The sequence below is a fragment of the Lacerta agilis genome, chromosome 2, assembly GCF_009819535.1.
Source record: "Lacerta agilis isolate rLacAgi1 chromosome 2, rLacAgi1.pri, whole genome shotgun sequence".
NCBI lineage: Eukaryota > Metazoa > Chordata > Lepidosauria > Squamata > Lacertidae > Lacerta > Lacerta agilis.
Genome location: NC_046313.1, coordinates 118,594,012 through 118,611,427, shown reverse-complemented (window position 1 = coordinate 118,611,427; position 17,416 = coordinate 118,594,012). Strand labels below are relative to the sequence as shown.

Sequence of the window (17,416 nt, the reverse complement as noted above, 5' to 3'; positions counted from 1 at the left end):
TTTTTGCTTCATAGGGCACACAGAACCATAGGGCGCACCTCGTTTTTAGAGGAAAACAAGAAAAAAATTTTTTCTGGTTTTCCTCCTCTGAAAGGCTGGGAGGGGGGCACTGGAGGGGGAGTGGAGGAAGCAGCGACAGCAGAGGGACCAGTTCAGCAAAGGGGGCAGGGGACGCAGGGAGAGCCTGGTAGCATCGCTACAGCATCACTACCGGGCTTCCCCTGCCTCCGCCACCCCCTTCCAACACCGGCAGGGGAGGCAGGGGGAGCCCGGTAGCACCGCTACACTACTGGGCTGATCTTCCTCCCCCCCCCCGCCACCACCAGCGCGCTCCCCACCAACCCCGTTCGTGAAAGCAGGCTTGTTTTTGCGGACGGGGTTGGCGGGGAAGAACCAGCAGCATCCCTCCGCCCCCCCCCCACTTCTCACTGAATGCGGCAGAGGCGGGGGCAGGCGGAGATGATGATGATGATAATTTATTTATACCCCGCCCATCTGGCTGGGCCTCCCCAGCCACTCTGGGCGGCTTCCAACACAATATTAAAATACAATAATTCATCAGACATTAAAAGCTTCCCTAAACAGGGCTGCTTCACGGAGCAGGGAAGGGGCGGCGGGTGGCTGGGTGTGGATGATGATATATTACTTTATATATCTCATCCCAGCTTGTATTAACAAGCTCCAAACTTAGCAGAGTTCCATTCCCTTTCTAAAACACAGCAGAAAATGGTTGCATAGGCTTGCTAAAGCCTCTATAAGAAATATATATTCCTGGTATATTTCCCTTCTTCCCTCTTAAAAGTAAAGACACAACACAGTACTGTTTATAAGATATAAATGAGTTTACTTACAGGCATCCTGAGTTATAATACAGTCTCAAAAAGGCAGGCAGGCTTAGATAAATGTATTTACATGTAGAAGCTAACTCCATAAGGGAGGAAAGCCTCTTTGTGCTCTCTTGGCTGATGTTGCTTGTTCAAAAGACGATGCAAAAGAGAAAGATAGGGTCTGCTTCCTGTGGCTTTGTGTAAACCTCCCCAGGTGAAACCACACCCATCTCCAGTTACATAGAGGAAGTTGTCTCAGTCCAGGTAAACAGGAAGTTAAGGCTGGAGGACTGAGAAACCTTCATGTCCACTCTAGCAATGTTGTGTTTGACTGCTCTGTGTTTACATCCCACATGCTTGACAGGGAGCCTTCGCACAATAAGACGCTTGGAGATTTCCCCTTACTTTTTAGGAGGGAAAAAGTGTGCCTTATGGTAAGCATCCTTTATGAGACTGAGTTGGTGTTACCAAAATGGCAAAATGAGTAGCCCATCTCCCCTTTTAAGGAGAATTTGGTAATATGAATCCCAAATGTTTGGTTATCTCCACATTTGTCAGAGACAAAAAATTCTCTTTCGGATCAAAGGAAATCTGATTCATAGGACATCTGTATATGGGAAAAGAAAGCAATAGTTCTAATATGAATGCCTCACCTGCAGCTGTTTTGATCTAAACACCCTTTATGCTGATATTTTATGTGCTTCTGAAGAAACTAAATGTTGCATTCAAGAAAAGGTTCAGTGACAGGACAAACTGAAGAGGTGGTCAGATTGTGAACTTTATTTATAATAAAAAGATCGGGTGCCAGCAAGAAAACAGGTTAAACTGATTACAAAATAAAGCAGAGCGGTGCAGCTCTGCACCTGGACTAATCACAGCCCACCCACGAACAATATAGTATTCCTAGTGTACTAAAATGTAGCCCAATGTGTACTTTCTGGCTGGTATGGAAGATGCAGTGTGGACCCAGTGATGGAGGGGGCTGAGGGGAAAGCTGATTGGGTAGCTTAGATTTTAAGGTCTGTCTGGCGCCACTCTCTCTTTGGGAGGACTGGCCTGTGGCTCTTTCTGTACATGGAGATCCAATCACATTTCCCAGAATGGGGAGACCATTTAATACAGTGGTACCTCGGGTTACAGACGCTTCAGGTTACAGACTCCGCTAACCCAGAAACAGTACCGCGGATTAAGAACTTTGCTTCAGGATGAGAACAGAAATTGCGTGGCGCTGGCACAGCGGCAGTGGAAGGCCCCATTAGCTAAAGTGGTACCTCAGGTTAAGAACGGTTTCAGGTTAAGAACGGACCTCCAGAACGAATTAAGTTGTTAACCCACTGTATTCTACTTAGTGGCTAAGCTTTGTCTTCACTGCTTCTCCACCTCTGGGATTTACACCGGTTTCTATACCATGTGCGTTCTTTGATGTGCAATAAAGTTTCTACTCTGGCTGAAGATCATTCCACATTCCATACATTTAAATGGTTCTGGCCAGTATGGGTTCTTTGATATAAAGTAGGTGCCGGGCCGAACATTAGGCAGAAAGGGGAGACTGCCTTGGGCAATTAAAAGTTGCAGTGCTAGCAATTTCTTCTTTTTCTTAAGGAAGATGAAACCTTACATCATAATGCATTTTCGGGTGCCACAAGATGCTTGTTTCTACACTCTAATTTCTTCCCTATTTTGGTTCCTCCCTGTGCAGTGATGCCTTCCGTCGGTAACAAAGTGCTGTTCACATTCCATGTATTTCATTTGTTTTTCTCTCTGTGTGAATTATCTTGTGTGAAGTTAAGTTTGCTGCTCCCACTGCAGCTCTTTTCATATTCCATTTACTTGGAAGGCTTCTCCCCTGTGTTGGTTCCCGGATGCAGTCAAGTCATCACTCTCACTGAAGCTCTTTGACACTCCATGCATCTTAATGGTTTCTCCCCAACGTTCATTCTTTCATGTAAGGTAATTGTAGTCCGCTGAATGTTCTTTCCACACTCCACACATTTTAATGGTTTCTCTCCAGAGTGGGTTCTCTGATGTAAAGTAAGTGCGCTCCTACAACTGAAGCTTTTCCCACACTCTACGCATTTAAATGGTTTCTCCCCAGTGTGGGCTCTCTGATGTATATTAAGTGTAGTCCTCCGACTGAAGCTCTTTCCACACTCCATACACTTAAAAGGTTTATCCCCGGTGTGTATTCTTTGATGTGCAGTAAGGCTTCCGCTATGCCTGAAGGCTTTTCCACACTCGAGGCATTTAAATGGTTTCTCCCCAGTGTGGCTTCTTTGATGTACAATAAGTGTACTCCTACGACTAAAGCTCTTTCCACACTCCATGCAATCATATGGTTTCTCCCCTGTGTGGGTTCTTTGATGTAAAGTAAGGGCACTTCTACAACGGAAATTCTTTCCACATTCCCTACATTCTAATGGTTTCTCCCCAGTGTCTGTTTTATGATGTTCTATAAAGCTTCTGGTTTCAAACGACATACATTCAAAGGGCTTCTCCCTGGTGTGTGTTCTTTGATGTACAGTAAGTGTACTCCGTCGGCTGAAACTCTTTCCGCACTGCAAACATTTAAATGGTTTCTCCCCAGTGTGCGTTCTTTGATGTACAATAAGTGTAGTACTCCGGCTGAAGCTCTTTCCACACTCCATACACTTATATGGTTTATCCCCAATGTGGGCTTTTTGATGTAAAGTTAGGTAGTAATTGACACTGAAACTCTTTCCACAAACCATACATTTGAATGGTTTCTCTGTTGTGTGGGTTATTTGATGTGCGGTAAGCCTTCCACTCTGTTTGAAGCTCTTTCCACACTCCATACATTTAAATGGTTTCTCTCCAGTGTGGGCTCTTTGATGTAAAATAAGTGTAGTTCTCCAACGAAAGCTCTTTCCACATTCCATACATTTAAATGGTTTCTCTCCACTGTGCATTCTTTGATGTAAAGTAAGGTAGTAATTGAAACTGAAACTCTTTCCACACACCATACATTTAAATGGTTTCTCTGCTGTGTGGGTTCTTTGATGTGCAGTAAGGCTTCCGCTTTGGCTAAAGCTCTTTCCGCACTCTGTACATTTAAATGGCTTCTCCCCAGTGTGGGTTCTTTGATGCACAATAAGGATGCTACTCGCACGAAAGCTTTTTCCACACTCCATGCACTTATGCCGTTTTCCCCTAGTTTGGGCTCCCTTGTGTAAAGTAAGGTGATGACTGAGTCCAAAACTCTTTCCAAACACCACAGATTTACATGGTTTCATCCCTGTGTGCGTTCTTTCATGTGCAGTAAGGTTTCCGCTCTGGCTGAAGCTCTTTCCACACTCTGTACATTTAAATGGTTTCTCCCCCGTGTGGGTTCTTAAGTGTAAGGTAAGTTTACTCCTACGACTGAAGCTCTTTCCACATTCCATGCATTTAAATGGTTTCTCCTCTGTGTAGTTTTCTTGATGCAAAGTAAGCTGGCAATTGGGGCTTAAACTATTTCCAAACACCATGGATTTAAATGGTTTCTCTCCAGTGTGGGTTCTTTGATGTTTAGTAAGGTTTCCTCTCTGGCTGAAGCTCTTTCCACACTCCATACATTTAAATGGTTTCTCCCCAGTGTGCTTTCTTTGATGCACAATAAGGAAACTACTGGTGCAGAAGCTCTTTCCACACTCCATGCATGTATGTGGTTTCTCCCCTGTGTGGGTTCTTTGGTGTAAAGTAAGATGGTGATTGAGAGTGAAACTCTTCCCACACACCATACATGTAAATGGTTTCTCCCCTGTGTGGGTTCTTTGATGTGCGGTCAGGTTCCCACTCTGTCTGAAGCTCTTTCCACACTGCGTGCATTTAAATGGCTTCTCCCCTGTGTGGGTTTTCCTGTGCTTAACAAGGTTACCAGCACTACTTAACCTCTTTCCACACTCAATGCATTGAAACGCTTTCTCCCCTGTTTGGGTTCTCTGATGTAAACTGAAGCTTCCACTCTGACTGGAGCTCTTTCCACACTCCACACTGCTGATCCCTGTGCATTCCTCATGTGAATTCAGGTTGACATGGACGTCAATGTCCTGAGGAGTGGAGGATTTCCTTTCCCCATCTTTCAACATGGTTCCTACATGCTTTTGGGGTGATTGCTGATTTACAAATTTCTCTTTTGCTTTTTCACACTCCACGTTTTCTGATGACCCCACAGATGGCTCTCTGTGATTCTCGCTCTTCTGCCCATTTCCTGTTTTGTGCAAGAAAAAGAAGATATCATTCAAATTGCAAGGCAGAACCAGAGACCCTCATTATACACATTGATCTCAGTTCTTTGCTTATACCTTTTTTCAAGCTTGTCCCCCTCCCTCTCTCTCCAGCTGAATCTGAAGTTAAGAACTTTGCTTTAGGATAAGAACAAAAAATCGTGCTCTGGTGGTGCAGCGGCAGCAGGAGGACCCATTAGCTAAAGTAGTGCTTCAGGTTAAGAACGGACCGAGGTACCACTGTACAATATACCCAGACAATCCTATTGCTACTACTGCCATTGTTCCCTTCCCAAAAGCACGGAAAGGCAAGATCTTAAATCTCCTGCTGAGGTGATAGCAGAGGGAACACGTGGACACAGCAGAATCCACCTGGCACCCAGGAAGAGGATCTCACTGTACATTACATTGACTTCAATTCAAGGGAACCACAGAGGATATTTTGAATTTGAGGGAATATCTCAGCACATTGGAAGGGAAAACTCAGCCTGGAGGACACCTCTGCTCTTTAGAAGAATAGTCCTGCTGGATCAGGCCATCCTCCTCTCTGTCGTCTACCCAGGCAAGCAAGAATCATAGAATCATAGAGTTGGAAGAGACCACAAGGGCCATCCAGTCCAACCCCCTGCCAAGCAGGAAACACCATCAAAGCATTCCTGACAGATGGCTGTCAAGCCTCCGCTTAAAGACCTCCAAAGAAGGAGACTCCACCACACTCCTTGGCAGCAAATTCCACTGCTGAACAGCTCTTACTGTCAGGAAGTTCTTCCTAATGTTTAGGTGGAATCTTCTTTCTTGTAGTTTGAATCCATTGCTCCGTGTACGCTTCTCTGGAGCAGCAGAAAACAACCTTTCACCCTCCTCTATATGACATCCTTTGATATATTTGAACATGGCTATCATATCACCCCTTAACCATCTCTTCTCCAGGCTAAACATACCCAGCTCCCTCATACCCAGCCGTTCCTCATAAGGCATAGTTTCCAGGCCTTTGACTTGTCAGTATCCTTCTTGAACTGTGGTGCGCAGAACTGGACACAGTATTCCAGGTGAGGTCTGACCAGAGCGGAATACAGTGGTACTATTACTTCCCTTGATCTAGACGCTATACTCCTATTGATGCAGCCCAGAATTGCATTGGCTTTTTTAGCTGCTGCATCACACTGTTGACTCATGTCAAGTTTATGGTCTACCAAGACTCCTAGATCCTTTTCACATGTACTGCTCTCAAGCCAGGTGTCACCCATCCTGTATTTGTGCCTTTAATTTTTTTTGCCCAAGTGTAGTACTTTACATTTCTCCCTGTTAAAATTCATCTTGTTTGCTTTGGCCCAGTTCTCTAGTCTGTTAAGGTCATTTTGAAGTGTGATCCTGTCCTCTGGGGTATTAGCCACCCCTCCCATCAGATTTCAAGGAAAGAAAGCAGCCAGGAAAAAGCACCCAAGGAGGATGTGAAGCAGGACATAAAGGCATCAGGCTTCTCCTCCCTCTCTTCCTGGAGCAAAAGCCCCCCCCCCATCACTGTTACCTGCTGAGGTCTCCCCTTCTTTGGGGTCCTGGGGGAATGGATCTTGTCCTTCTTCCCAACAGGAACTGAGTTCTGATTCTGCCAAGGAAAGAGATATTATTAGCTACTTTGGGCCACAAAACTCTCAGTCAATTCAAATCAATCCGTATCTACATCCACAAAGGCAAAGATGAGGGATTACCATATCCAGATCATATAAAGACACGCAACATGAGCAGGAGAGGGCCTTGTGGTCCCCACTATCACAAGGGGCATGTGCGTGAATATATAGATGCTTATTCGGAGAACAAAGCTACATCTGCAAAAATGGGGATCCAAGCGGGCTATTTTTCTTAAATTATTCCTTTTGGTGTTGTTGTTGTTGTTTAGTCATTTAGTCGTGTACGTGACCCCATGGACAAGAGCACGCCAGGCACTCCTGTCTTCCACTGCCTCCCGCAGATTGGTCAGAATCATGTCGGTAGCTTCGAGAACACTGTCCAACCATCTCGTCCTCTGTCGTCCCCTTCTCCTTGTGCCCTCCATCTTTCCCAACATCAGGGTCTTTCCTAGGGAGTCTTCTCTTCTCATGAGGTCGCCAAAGTACTGGAGCCTCAGCTTCAGGATCTGTCCTTCCAGTGAGCACTCAGGGCTGATTTCCTTCAGAATGGATAGGTTTGATCTTCTTGCAGTCCATGGGACTCTCAAGAGTCTCCTCCAGCACCATAATTCAAAAGCATCAATTCTACGGCGATCAGCCTTCTTTCTCCAGCATTCAGCCAGCATTCTCCAGCTCTCACTTCCATACATCACTACTGGGAAAACCATAGCTTTAACTATATAGCTTTAACATAGCTTTATTCCTACTCTGCATGAATAAATGGCACAAAGAGCTGCTTGACACCTCCAACATCTAACAGCCAAGAGGAATAAAAATGTGCCCTTACCTAAAGAGGCCACCATCTCGCCATTCTCCTCCATGACTTCCTTGTGCAGAGCTCTTTGGCCTGGATCCAGCAGAGCCCACTCCTCCTCCGTGAAATGTACAGCCACCTCCTCAAATGTCAAGTGGGCCTGGAAGGTCACCAGATCCTGGAAGAAGCCAAGACAACTTCTCTTAGATCCCCCTCATCCCTGTCTGTTTGGTTTCTTGGTTCTCGGTTGCTTTTGGTGGCCCTGGGCAGGATAAAGCAACTAATGAATTCAATCATTAATCATAAATAATACCCAACCAACTCCTACCTGCCCTCCCCCGATGCTCTTTCCTTACCTGAGGGAGCTGCTTGGCACCTTTCCCCACCGCACCTGTAAGAAGAGATGTTCCAGAAGGTGTCTCTGTGGCTATCAGGCTGCCTGTTGGAGAGAAGGAGAATGAGGAGGCCTGAGAAGAGCACACTTCAAAGCAGGAAGCAGCTCTCCAGAGAAGCCATCCCTGGACCTGCAGGGGAGAGACAGGGAATGGGAATGATGGCATACAGGAACTTTCTAATACTATAAGCTACCTAATCGGGCTTTACAGAAAGCGTTATGGTCAGTACCTCTGCAGAACTCACTCATTGTTTGCTCCAAAACAGCCATCCAGGAAATCCCTTTTCTGGCCTTTTGACACATTTATAAATAAAGAAAAGCCCTAAAATATTGACAAGACTCTCTGGTTGGAAGAAAGCTGACATCTGGAGGGCACCAGGGTGCAGGGGCTCCATCTCAGCTCAAACACAGATTGTAGTTTAGGGGGCAGAGATAGGAAGATTAGCGACTTATAGCCCTCCAGGGGTTCCTCTAAGAGAATTGGGGTATGGGAACTGTTTAAGATTCCAGCATAGTGAGGTTAAACAGGCTGAGAAATCACCAGGGGGTCAAAACAGGCTGCAGGGCATTCCTCCCGAGCACAGTTTCGAACCCACCTCTACCTTGATGTAGAACATAGAAAATAATATAGCAAGATTGGTATTATACACACAAGGCAAAAATGCAAACATTTCCAAGCTCTCTCTCTCTCTCTCTCTCTCACACACACACACACCCAGAGGTGTCCCAAATTCAGGAATGATATGCAGAGAGGAGAGACAGACATTGAGGGCGCAAGCAAGTGAAAAGTGCCCTTTCTTCTAGTGACCAAAGGAGTCCCAGAGGGGACCCCCCGGAAGCAGGCAATTGGCAGTAATAACTGCAGTTCGTGGAGAGGAAGCTCTGCAAAGGTTTCAAGAGTGGCACACGCCGAGTCCTCCCAACAAGAGCAATGCACCAACCCCTCCCCATTTGCCTCCCCCCTCAACTCCCCCTCCAAAAGTATCATTGATTCATTTTGCCTCCTTCTCACACTTCTTTCTTGCTAAAGAAGCTCCAAAAACCATAGAATCTTTTTCTTTATATTTCCAACACATAGAATCATAGAGTTGGAAGAGACCCCAAGGGCCATCCAGTCCAACCCCCTGCCAAGCAGGAAACACCATCAAAGCATTCCTGACAGATGGCTGTCAAGCCTCTGCTTCAAGACCTCCAAAGAAGGAGACTCCACCACACTCCTTGGCAGCAAATCCCACTGTCGAACAGCTCTTACTGTCAGGAAGTTCTTCCTAATGTTTAGGTGGAATCTTCTTTCTTGTAGTTTGAATCCATTGCCCCGTGTCTGCTTCTCTGGAGCAGCAGAAAACAACCTTTCACCCTCCTCTATATGACATCCTTTTACCTTATATATTTGAACATGGCTAACCAATAATAGTAATAATAATAATAAATTTATATGCCACCCATCTGACTGGGTTCCCCCAGCCACTCTGGGCTGCTTCCAACAAATCAAAACACATGAAAAATCTTCCCTGGCATTGTCCATTCCACAAAACCCACACCTCCCCATTCAAAATCCCCTCCCTCTCTGGGAACGCAAATGTGTCTGTATTCTCCTGCTCTGGGGCTACAAAAGCAGCACAGCAAACGCCCCCCCCCCATGTCCCTTCCTGTGAAGCTGTTTCCACTGCACAACAGCAGCCCCCCTGCCCCCCCACCAATCTCCTCCCCTCCCCCGCAGCCTGGAAGGGGCAGTGGCTGAAGGAAGGAAAGGGTCATAGGGTGATGAGGGGGTGGCAGGAGGTGGGGGGTTGCAAGACAAAGCCGGAGCATCGCTAGCCAGGATGGGGGGGGCTGCAATCCCCCCCGAGCTCAGCACGACTTGCTTAATTCCGAGCAAACGTGCGCAAGGGGTCCAAACCTGCTGCCCAGTGTGCAGAGATGCACAAAACATCGTTTGAGAGCGTAGGAGCAAACCCCGAGTGAAATATTTGTGATCGATTATATTATATATAAAAATAGTATTTTATGCAAGTTGGTCACTGCGGGAGGGGGAGTAAGCTGTCACCTGGCGACTGTTTCAGCGCCCCAGTCAGATTGCACCAAAATGTCTTCGCCTGCTTCCAAGTACGTAGATCTTGCAAAAGGCAAGCCCGGAGGGAAAGGGGTGGGGGAGCCAATTCCCTGCTTTCCTCTCATTCCCCACGCCCCCCCCCTCATGAAACCCTTTCCCTCCTCCTCCCCCAGCTGCGCTGTTTGCAGATGCAAATCCTACCCGCACCTTTCACTCCTCCTCCTCCTCTCCGCGGCTGCTTCTCTTCCGGGAATATGGTTGGAGACCCCTCCCAGACTGCCTCCCCCCCCTCCAAAACATCCTGCCTCTCTAGGAAACGGAGCTCGTTGACCCAGATGGAGGAGTTGGGTGGCAGGAGATTCCCACTCTTCCCCCTCCCTGCATTGCGAGCTGAAATTCCCTTCCCCGCTGCAAACAAGGTCTTATCATCCCATTTATTTTGCAAGAAGGTGCAAGGTTCAATCCCGGGCAGCGGCAGTAATTTACGACAACCCTAAAGGGTAGTCCAGAGTTGTTATAATGCACACTTTTTTATAAAAAAAGGGGGGTGTATGAAGTTATATAGGGCGGCGCAGCTCAGTGGCAGAACAGCTGCTTTGCATGCAGAAGAAACAAAATAGAAAATTCTTTCCAGTAGCACCTTAGAGACCAACTGAGTTTGTTCTTGGTATGAGCTTTCGTGTGCATGCACACTTCTTCAGATACACTGAAACAGAAGTCACCAGATCCTTCTTGCATGCAGAAGGTCTCAGATTCAATGCTTTGCATGCAAAAGGAGAAACCAGGTTCAATCCTGGACAGGGAAAGAACCCCACCCCCTTTTTGGGGGAAAGGTTGCACAGGTTTACTCCCCTCCCCTATGCATATTTTGCACAAGCCTGACTCGCATCAAGATCCTGAAATGCAGGCGGGGGCTGCTCTGCAACTATAGTTCTATGGGCCCGCGCGTTCAAAGGGGAACCCGAAGTGTCGGCACGCCACTCAAAGTGTCGGAAGTTTCATCAAGACAAAGGCGGGTGGCAATAGGAGTCCCTGGAGAGGCGGGAGGTTTTAGAAAAGGGAGGAGGGGTGTGTCGGTGGAGGAAGACGTCTCCGCCCCCCCACTTATTTATTGCTGGAATGAAAACTGGATTAACGATTTAGGGAGGCAAGCGGCCGGAGAGGACAAAGAGGTAAAGGATGCAGGGGGGGGGGGAAGTGAGGGGGAGAGGGAAAGAAGACACACACACCCCACAAGAGCCGTTCCTGGGACTCTTCCGCAGGGGCCCAGATCCATGCATCCCAGCTGCAAAGTGGGGGACTCAACACCTGCAAGGTTTGCATTGCACTTTGAATCCCACCCCCCACCAAGAAGAGATCACCCCCCCCCACTTTCAAATTCACTATGGGGTGTGCAGCGCGGTGTGGGGTGCACGATGTCTTCCCTACAGAGGAAACGCCCGCAGGGATTCCATTGCGCAATCTCTTTGAGGGCCGAGGGATGCTCACCTGCCCTGCTGGGGTCCGAGCTGAGGTCCCAAATCTAGCAGGAGATCCCTTGTCGGGTCCTTTTGGCAGGAGTGATGGAGAGAAGGGAGTCCATGCAAGGGTTCAAGGAAGCAAGGGAGACCAGGAGACAGACCCCCCCTCCCTTGTTCTCTCGCCCCCCCTCCCTGCTCCTCTTGCGAGGCCCCTCTGGATGGAGAGTTTTACCTGCTGTTCGGGGCGCAGGGCGAGGGGTGAGCTGCGACAAGGGTATTTCGGGGATGGAGAGAGGAGGGCAGGGGAAGTTGGGGGGCTGAGGGAGCCATGGAAGCATGTGGGGGGGGAGCCAAGCCCAGCATTGCCAGTAGGTGGAACGGCATTTTGGGAACAGAATTCCCTTTGTTCTTGCATTTGCCTCCCCCACCACCACCTGCTCCTCCACCAATTGCATTTTTCCATTCTGTAACAAGGAAACCATTGAACCAAGAGCTAAGGGTTAAAGGTAAAGGGACCCCTGACCATTAGGTCCAGTTGTGCCCGACTCTGGGGTTGCGGCGCTCATCTCGCTTAGATTCCAAGTCATGTGGCCAGCATGAAAAAGCCACTTCTGCCGAACCAGAGCGCAGCACATGGAAACGCCTTTACCTTCCCGCCGGAGAGGTACCTATTTATCTACTTGCACTTCAACGTGCTTTCAAACTGCTAGGTGGGCAGGAGCAGGGACAGAGCAACGGGAGCTCACTCCGTCGTGAGGATTCGAACCGCCGACCTTCTGATTGGCAAGCCCTAGGCGCTGTGGTTTAACCCACGCACACACATTAATGCTCAGGGGCCTCCTGTCCCACCCCCTTTCTCTTACTCTTCCTCTCTTCTTACCAGGGCTTCTTTCTGTTCTTTACCTGGACTACCTGACAGGGACCTTTAGGAAGCTCCCCAGAATATGTCCCACTGTGGGACCTCTGAGTCCCTTTATCCTAAGAAGTTGTCCTCCTTTTTCTTCCTGTTCTGTTGTTTATTTCCTGCTATACAGTTACCTGCTTAAGCACAAACTGAACTGGCGAGGGGGTCGTCTTGCCCATCTTGAATGTTTGACTTCCTTCCAGGGGAGAGGGGGTGTTGACAACTGACACGGGACCCCCTTCCTCCCTGCAGAGAAGGAAACTATCATGGTAAGTAGCAGTGTTCACTTTCCAATGCATGGCTGATCATTGATGCTGTTGTACAGCAGTCCAAAAATATGGGAAGAGGGTGCTATGGAAATGCTTTCAGGACTCATAGATCATTGATATATTGAAAGCTTTATTACTTCTTGTTATTGGTAGAGTCTGTTACAACCTGCAATACAATCCATCAGCATCAAAAGATAATAGATGTATGCACATTCCCAGTCTGGTGGGCTTCAAGGGTAAAGGACCCAAAGTCATGATAGACAATCCCCATTGCTGGAGGGTTTGCATGCAGGCCAAGGATTGCCGGTATCACAGCTGAGGTGTGTGAGAAAGTTGGTGGGTGGGATTGCAGTTTATAGCAACCCTGTAATTTTCTCAGTCTGAAACATTTCATGAGCAGATTTTGTGGTGCATCCTTGATACCGAGACCAAAATATCTTCACAAAGACTCACTGGTCAATGGTCACATGAGCTTTCGTGTTCCACAGTGCATATCATCTGAATGTTTACAAAAATATAAGCCATAATATGCTTATTTGCCTTTAACAAATAAGAGCCAGTGTGGTGTAGTGGTTAAGAGCGGTAGACTCGTAATCTGGGGAACCGGGTTCGTGTCTCCGCTCCTCCACATGCAGCTGCTGGGTGACCTTGGGCAAGTCACACTTTCCCTGAAGTCTCTCAGCCCCACTCACCTCACAGAGTGTTTGTTGTGGGGGAGGAAGGGAAAGGAGAATGTTAGCCGCTTTGAGACTCCTTCGGGTAGTGAACAGTGGGATATCAAATCCAAACTCTTCTTCTTCTTCTTCTTCTTCTTCTTCTTAACAGGCCACTAGATATTCGTTGTCTGTGTTTCAAAAGATGAATGTTTTACAACAGGACAATGAATAGCAGTTCGTGTTTTATTTAGTCCACGTAGGAGAGACTCTGAGAGAGAAGTCTGAGCTCAACTCCTCCCATGAAACGGGAAAATGCAGAGACTTTGTCCTGGACAAATTGAGAGTTATGTCCTTCCACTTTGCTGTGAGACTGTAGATCTGTGTGTCTCATTTCAGTGTGTAGGAACATAGAAAGATCCCTGCTGGATCAGGATCATGGCCCTTCTTGTCCAGAATCCTGTTCTCACAGTGACCAGTCAAGGAGAAACCCACCAGCAGAGCCTGAGTGCAAAAGCTCCCTCCCCTCTCGGGATTCCCAGCAGCTGCAATTCAGACAAATAATACCTTTGAAGGTGGAAGGAGAAGATTGCTAGTAGCTGGGAACTGAAGGACTGTTACTGAAATGGTGGGTTGTTCTGACAGTGTAGACACAACAGAGTAGACTCAAGAAACAAATGGTGCAGGATTAGGTAATTTGTATGGTTTGTTGGGAAGTATCAGGAAGATGTTACAGATCATGGAGGAAGGAGGAAACGGAATACAGATATTTAGCATGTCTGGCTAAAGGGGAAAGATGGAGAAAGTGCAGCCCTCCAGATGTTGACTACAACGCCCATCCTCCCTGGCCATTGGCACTTGGAGTCCAACCACATCTGGAGGGCCAGAGGTGCTGCATTTTACCATAGAAGGTTCCTGTTGGTGTTCAGTGTTACTTGGGAGTTGAAAGCAGAACTGAATACTAAGAGACAGTTTTCAGGGATTATTATAAATACCATACCCTACAAAATCTAAATTGCCCACACTAAATGAATGTCTGGATGATATCCCAAAAGATGTATGGCTTACATTCCAGAAGATGACCTGGCGATACTCTGGAATGGAGCGTACCAAACGTTCTGAAGCACAGCCCGGGCTAAGAAATGGTGCCAGGGGGAAATGATCTCTTGTTTGAACCTCCTCCCTCTAAAGTAATATTCATTCATTTCATCCTTACAAGTGATCTTTAATATTAACTATTTTCAGTGCCACACATATTCCCTGTTGGAGCAGAGATGGTACGTCCGGGAGACCTTGGCTACCCAGCGCAAAGGAGAAAGGATAATGAGAGTGTCCTGGACAGGGAATTTCCACTAAGATATTCCTATATTACAGCACGGGCAGAAGGTCATGCAGAATATTCCCTAATTAGTCTTCCTCAGGGAGACATGGAGGGGTTAGGATCTAGGAGATGCTAAAATAAGAGAAGGTGCTAATTGGGCTTACTGTGTGTTATGTTCTCTTTTTCTCTTCCTTGAAACACTAACAAGAATTTCTTTTCTTCTCACTCCCAGAAAGGCAACAGAGAAGGCATTCAGAATTCTGAGGGGCCACCTGCAATTTCATTGGGGAAAACCAATAAAATGTTTAGATGAAGAAAATATTTAGACACGTGGAATGCGCTTCAGTCAGTCTGCACGGTTATCACATCAGTGAACTCATACAATGGAGAAACCGTGTAAAGGCATGGAGTGTGGAAAGAGCTTAAGTGGTAATGGAACTCTTGCAAAATGTCAAACTCAAACTGAGAAGAAACCATTTCAATGTATGGAGTGTGGAAAGATCTTCAATCATAGTTCGCACCTTACTGTACATCGTCGAACTCACACGGGTGAGAAACCATATAAATGTTCAGAGTGTGGAAAGAGCTTCAGTAATAATGGAGCCTGTAAAAAACACCAACGAATTCACACAGGGGAGAAACCATATAAATGTTTGGAGTGTGGAAGGTGCTTCAATAATAGTGGAAACCTTACTGTACATCAACGAATTCACACAGGGGAGAAACCATTTAAGTGCATACAGTGTGGGAAATGCTTCAGTTGTAGTGGAAAACTTACTTTACATCAACGAACTCATACAGGAGAGAAACCGTTTAAATGCACACAGTGTGAAAAGTGCTTCACTAATAGTGGAAGTCTTAATTCACATATCCAAACTCACACGGGAGAAAAGACATTTGTATGTATGGAGTGTGGAAAGGGGTTCTGTCACAGTGGGTCTCTCATAACGCATCAGCGAACGCACACGGGAGAAAAACCATTTACATGTATGGAGTGTGGGAAAGGCTTCATTCATAGTGGAAATCTTAATTTACATCTACGGTCTCACACAGGGGAGAAACCATTTAAATGTACAGAGTGTGGAAAGAGCTTCAGTCAAAGTGCACATTTTAGAATACATCAAGTAACCCACACAGGAGAGAAACCATTTAAATGTATGGAGTGTGGGAAGAGATTCAGTTATAGTGGAAATCTTGATATACACCTACGAACTCATACAGGGGAGAAACCATTTAAATGTATGGAGTGTGGGAAGAGCTTCAGTCAAAGTGGGCATTTTAGAATACATCAACAAAGCCACACAGGGGAGAAACCATTTAAATGTATGGAGTGTGGAAGGAGCTTCAGTGATAAAGGAAGTCTAACAAAACACCAACAAACTCACACGGGGGAGAAAACATAAATGTTTGGAGTGCGGGAAGTGCTTTAGTGCGAGTGACGCTCTTACAAAACATTGTCAAGACTCACACAGGAGAGAAACCATTTAAATGTATGGAGCGTGGAAAGAGCTTCACTAAGAGTGGAAGCCTTGCAAACCATCAAACTCACAGAGGAGAAAGCGTTTAAACAGATGGAGTGCTGAAAGCACTTCAGTTATAACTGAATGCTTACAAAACACCCGCTGCCCTCTCATGCGGGAGAAACCTTTTAGTTGTATGGAGTGTGGGGAGTATTTTTGCTCTTCCCATAACATCACGGACTCCTATGGGGGGAAATCGGTGGTGGAAGCATGGTGTGTATTTGATATATTTGGTGTTTCCATGTAAAGCTATACATAGATGTGTTAAAACAATGAAAGTAATGTCTCACAACAATAAGTTTAATAATTTGTAATATATTGTTAGATAGTGGGGGGAGTGTGAATCTGCTGGTGTGAATGATGGTGGGCTGAGGAGAGAGGAAGGAAGGAAGGAAGGAAGGAAGGAAGGAAGGAAGGAAGGAAGGAAGGAAGGAGAGAGGCATACCATTCAGATTGCATTTTGGGAAAGATTGTGGAAAACAGATCTGAAATCCACGGCATGTTGTACGCTGAAAGAAAATTATATAAAAATGATGTACCTGTGGTATTTGACTCCTAGTAAGCTACCAAAAAGGGACCCAGGTGGCGCTGTGGGTTAAACCACATAGTCTAGGGCTTGCTGATCAGAAGGTCGGCGGTTCGAATCCCTGCCACGGGGTGAGCTCCCGTTGCTCGGTCCCAGCTCCTGCCCACCTAGCAGTTCGAAAGCATATGGGGAGGGAGTGTTTTTGGTTAGCGGGGTGTTTATTGCTCATTTTTATGATTTATTTTGTGTGGTTTTTTTCTTGTATTATTCTGTTGTGAACCACCCTGAGATCTATGGGCAAATAAAATAAATAAATAAATAAATAAATAAATAGAGCACATATTTGTTTGAGAATGTCGTCACATGCTGCCCAAAATCTTCCTGATGCAACCATATGGAGGGCAATGAGGCATCGCTACTGGAGGGTGTAAGTTGCCCATGGCTATCTTAACTTGCCAGTTGCACACGTGAAAAGGATCCAGTGGTCTTAGTACACAAGCTTAACGTGAGTCAACAGTGTGATGCAGCAGCAAAAAAAGCTAATGGTGTTCTCGGATGCATCAACACAAGTCTAGCATCCTGATCAAGGAAAGTCCTAGTCCCTGTCTGTTCTGCCTTTGTCAGACCACACCTGGAGCACAGTGTCTAGTTCTGGGTGCCACAATTTGAAGAGGATATTGACAAGCTGGAAAATGTGCAGACTTTAAAAGATCTTGAAGCCCAGCCTTATGAGGAGCAGTTGAGGGAGTGGGGTGTGTTTAGCTTAGAAAAGGGGAGAATGAGGGGAGATATGAGAGCCATCTTCAGATATCTAAAGGGCTGCCCTTTGGAAGATGGAGGGTAGG

General features: G+C 46.5%; 1 protein-coding gene across 3 annotated transcripts; it reads left to right on the top strand.

Annotated features, from left to right (window-relative positions):
• The first annotated feature begins 10,960 nt into the window (after positions 1 to 10,960).
• LOC117042228 (gastrula zinc finger protein XlCGF17.1-like) lies at positions 10,961 to 16,419 on the top strand. 3 transcript variants are annotated; one of them, XR_004426056.1, is made up of 2 exons: positions 10,961 to 11,090; positions 12,413 to 12,543. XR_004426056.1 is itself a non-coding variant. In XM_033141755.1 (2 exons), exon 2 carries the CDS (start codon positions 14,909 to 14,911, stop codon positions 15,926 to 15,928), a length of 1,020 nt encoding a protein of 339 aa, XP_032997646.1. In that variant the 5' UTR covers positions 11,006 to 11,090; positions 14,758 to 14,908; the 3' UTR covers positions 15,929 to 16,419. The 3 variants fall into 3 exon arrangements, 2 of the variants coding, with proteins under 2 accessions (XP_032997646.1, XP_032997647.1); XM_033141755.1 differs by lacking the exon at positions 12,413 to 12,543 and adding an exon at positions 14,758 to 16,419 and having other exon boundaries at positions 11,006 to 11,090; XM_033141756.1 differs by lacking the exons at positions 10,961 to 11,090; positions 12,413 to 12,543 and adding exons at positions 11,166 to 11,233; positions 14,758 to 16,419.
• The last annotated feature ends 997 nt before the right edge of the window (positions 16,420 to 17,416 follow it).

Coding starts and splice junctions, on each gene's coding strand:
- LOC117042228 (XM_033141755.1), top strand. CDS start 14,909: ATGGAGAAACCGTGTAAAGGCATGGAGTGTGGAAAGAGCTTAAGTGGT.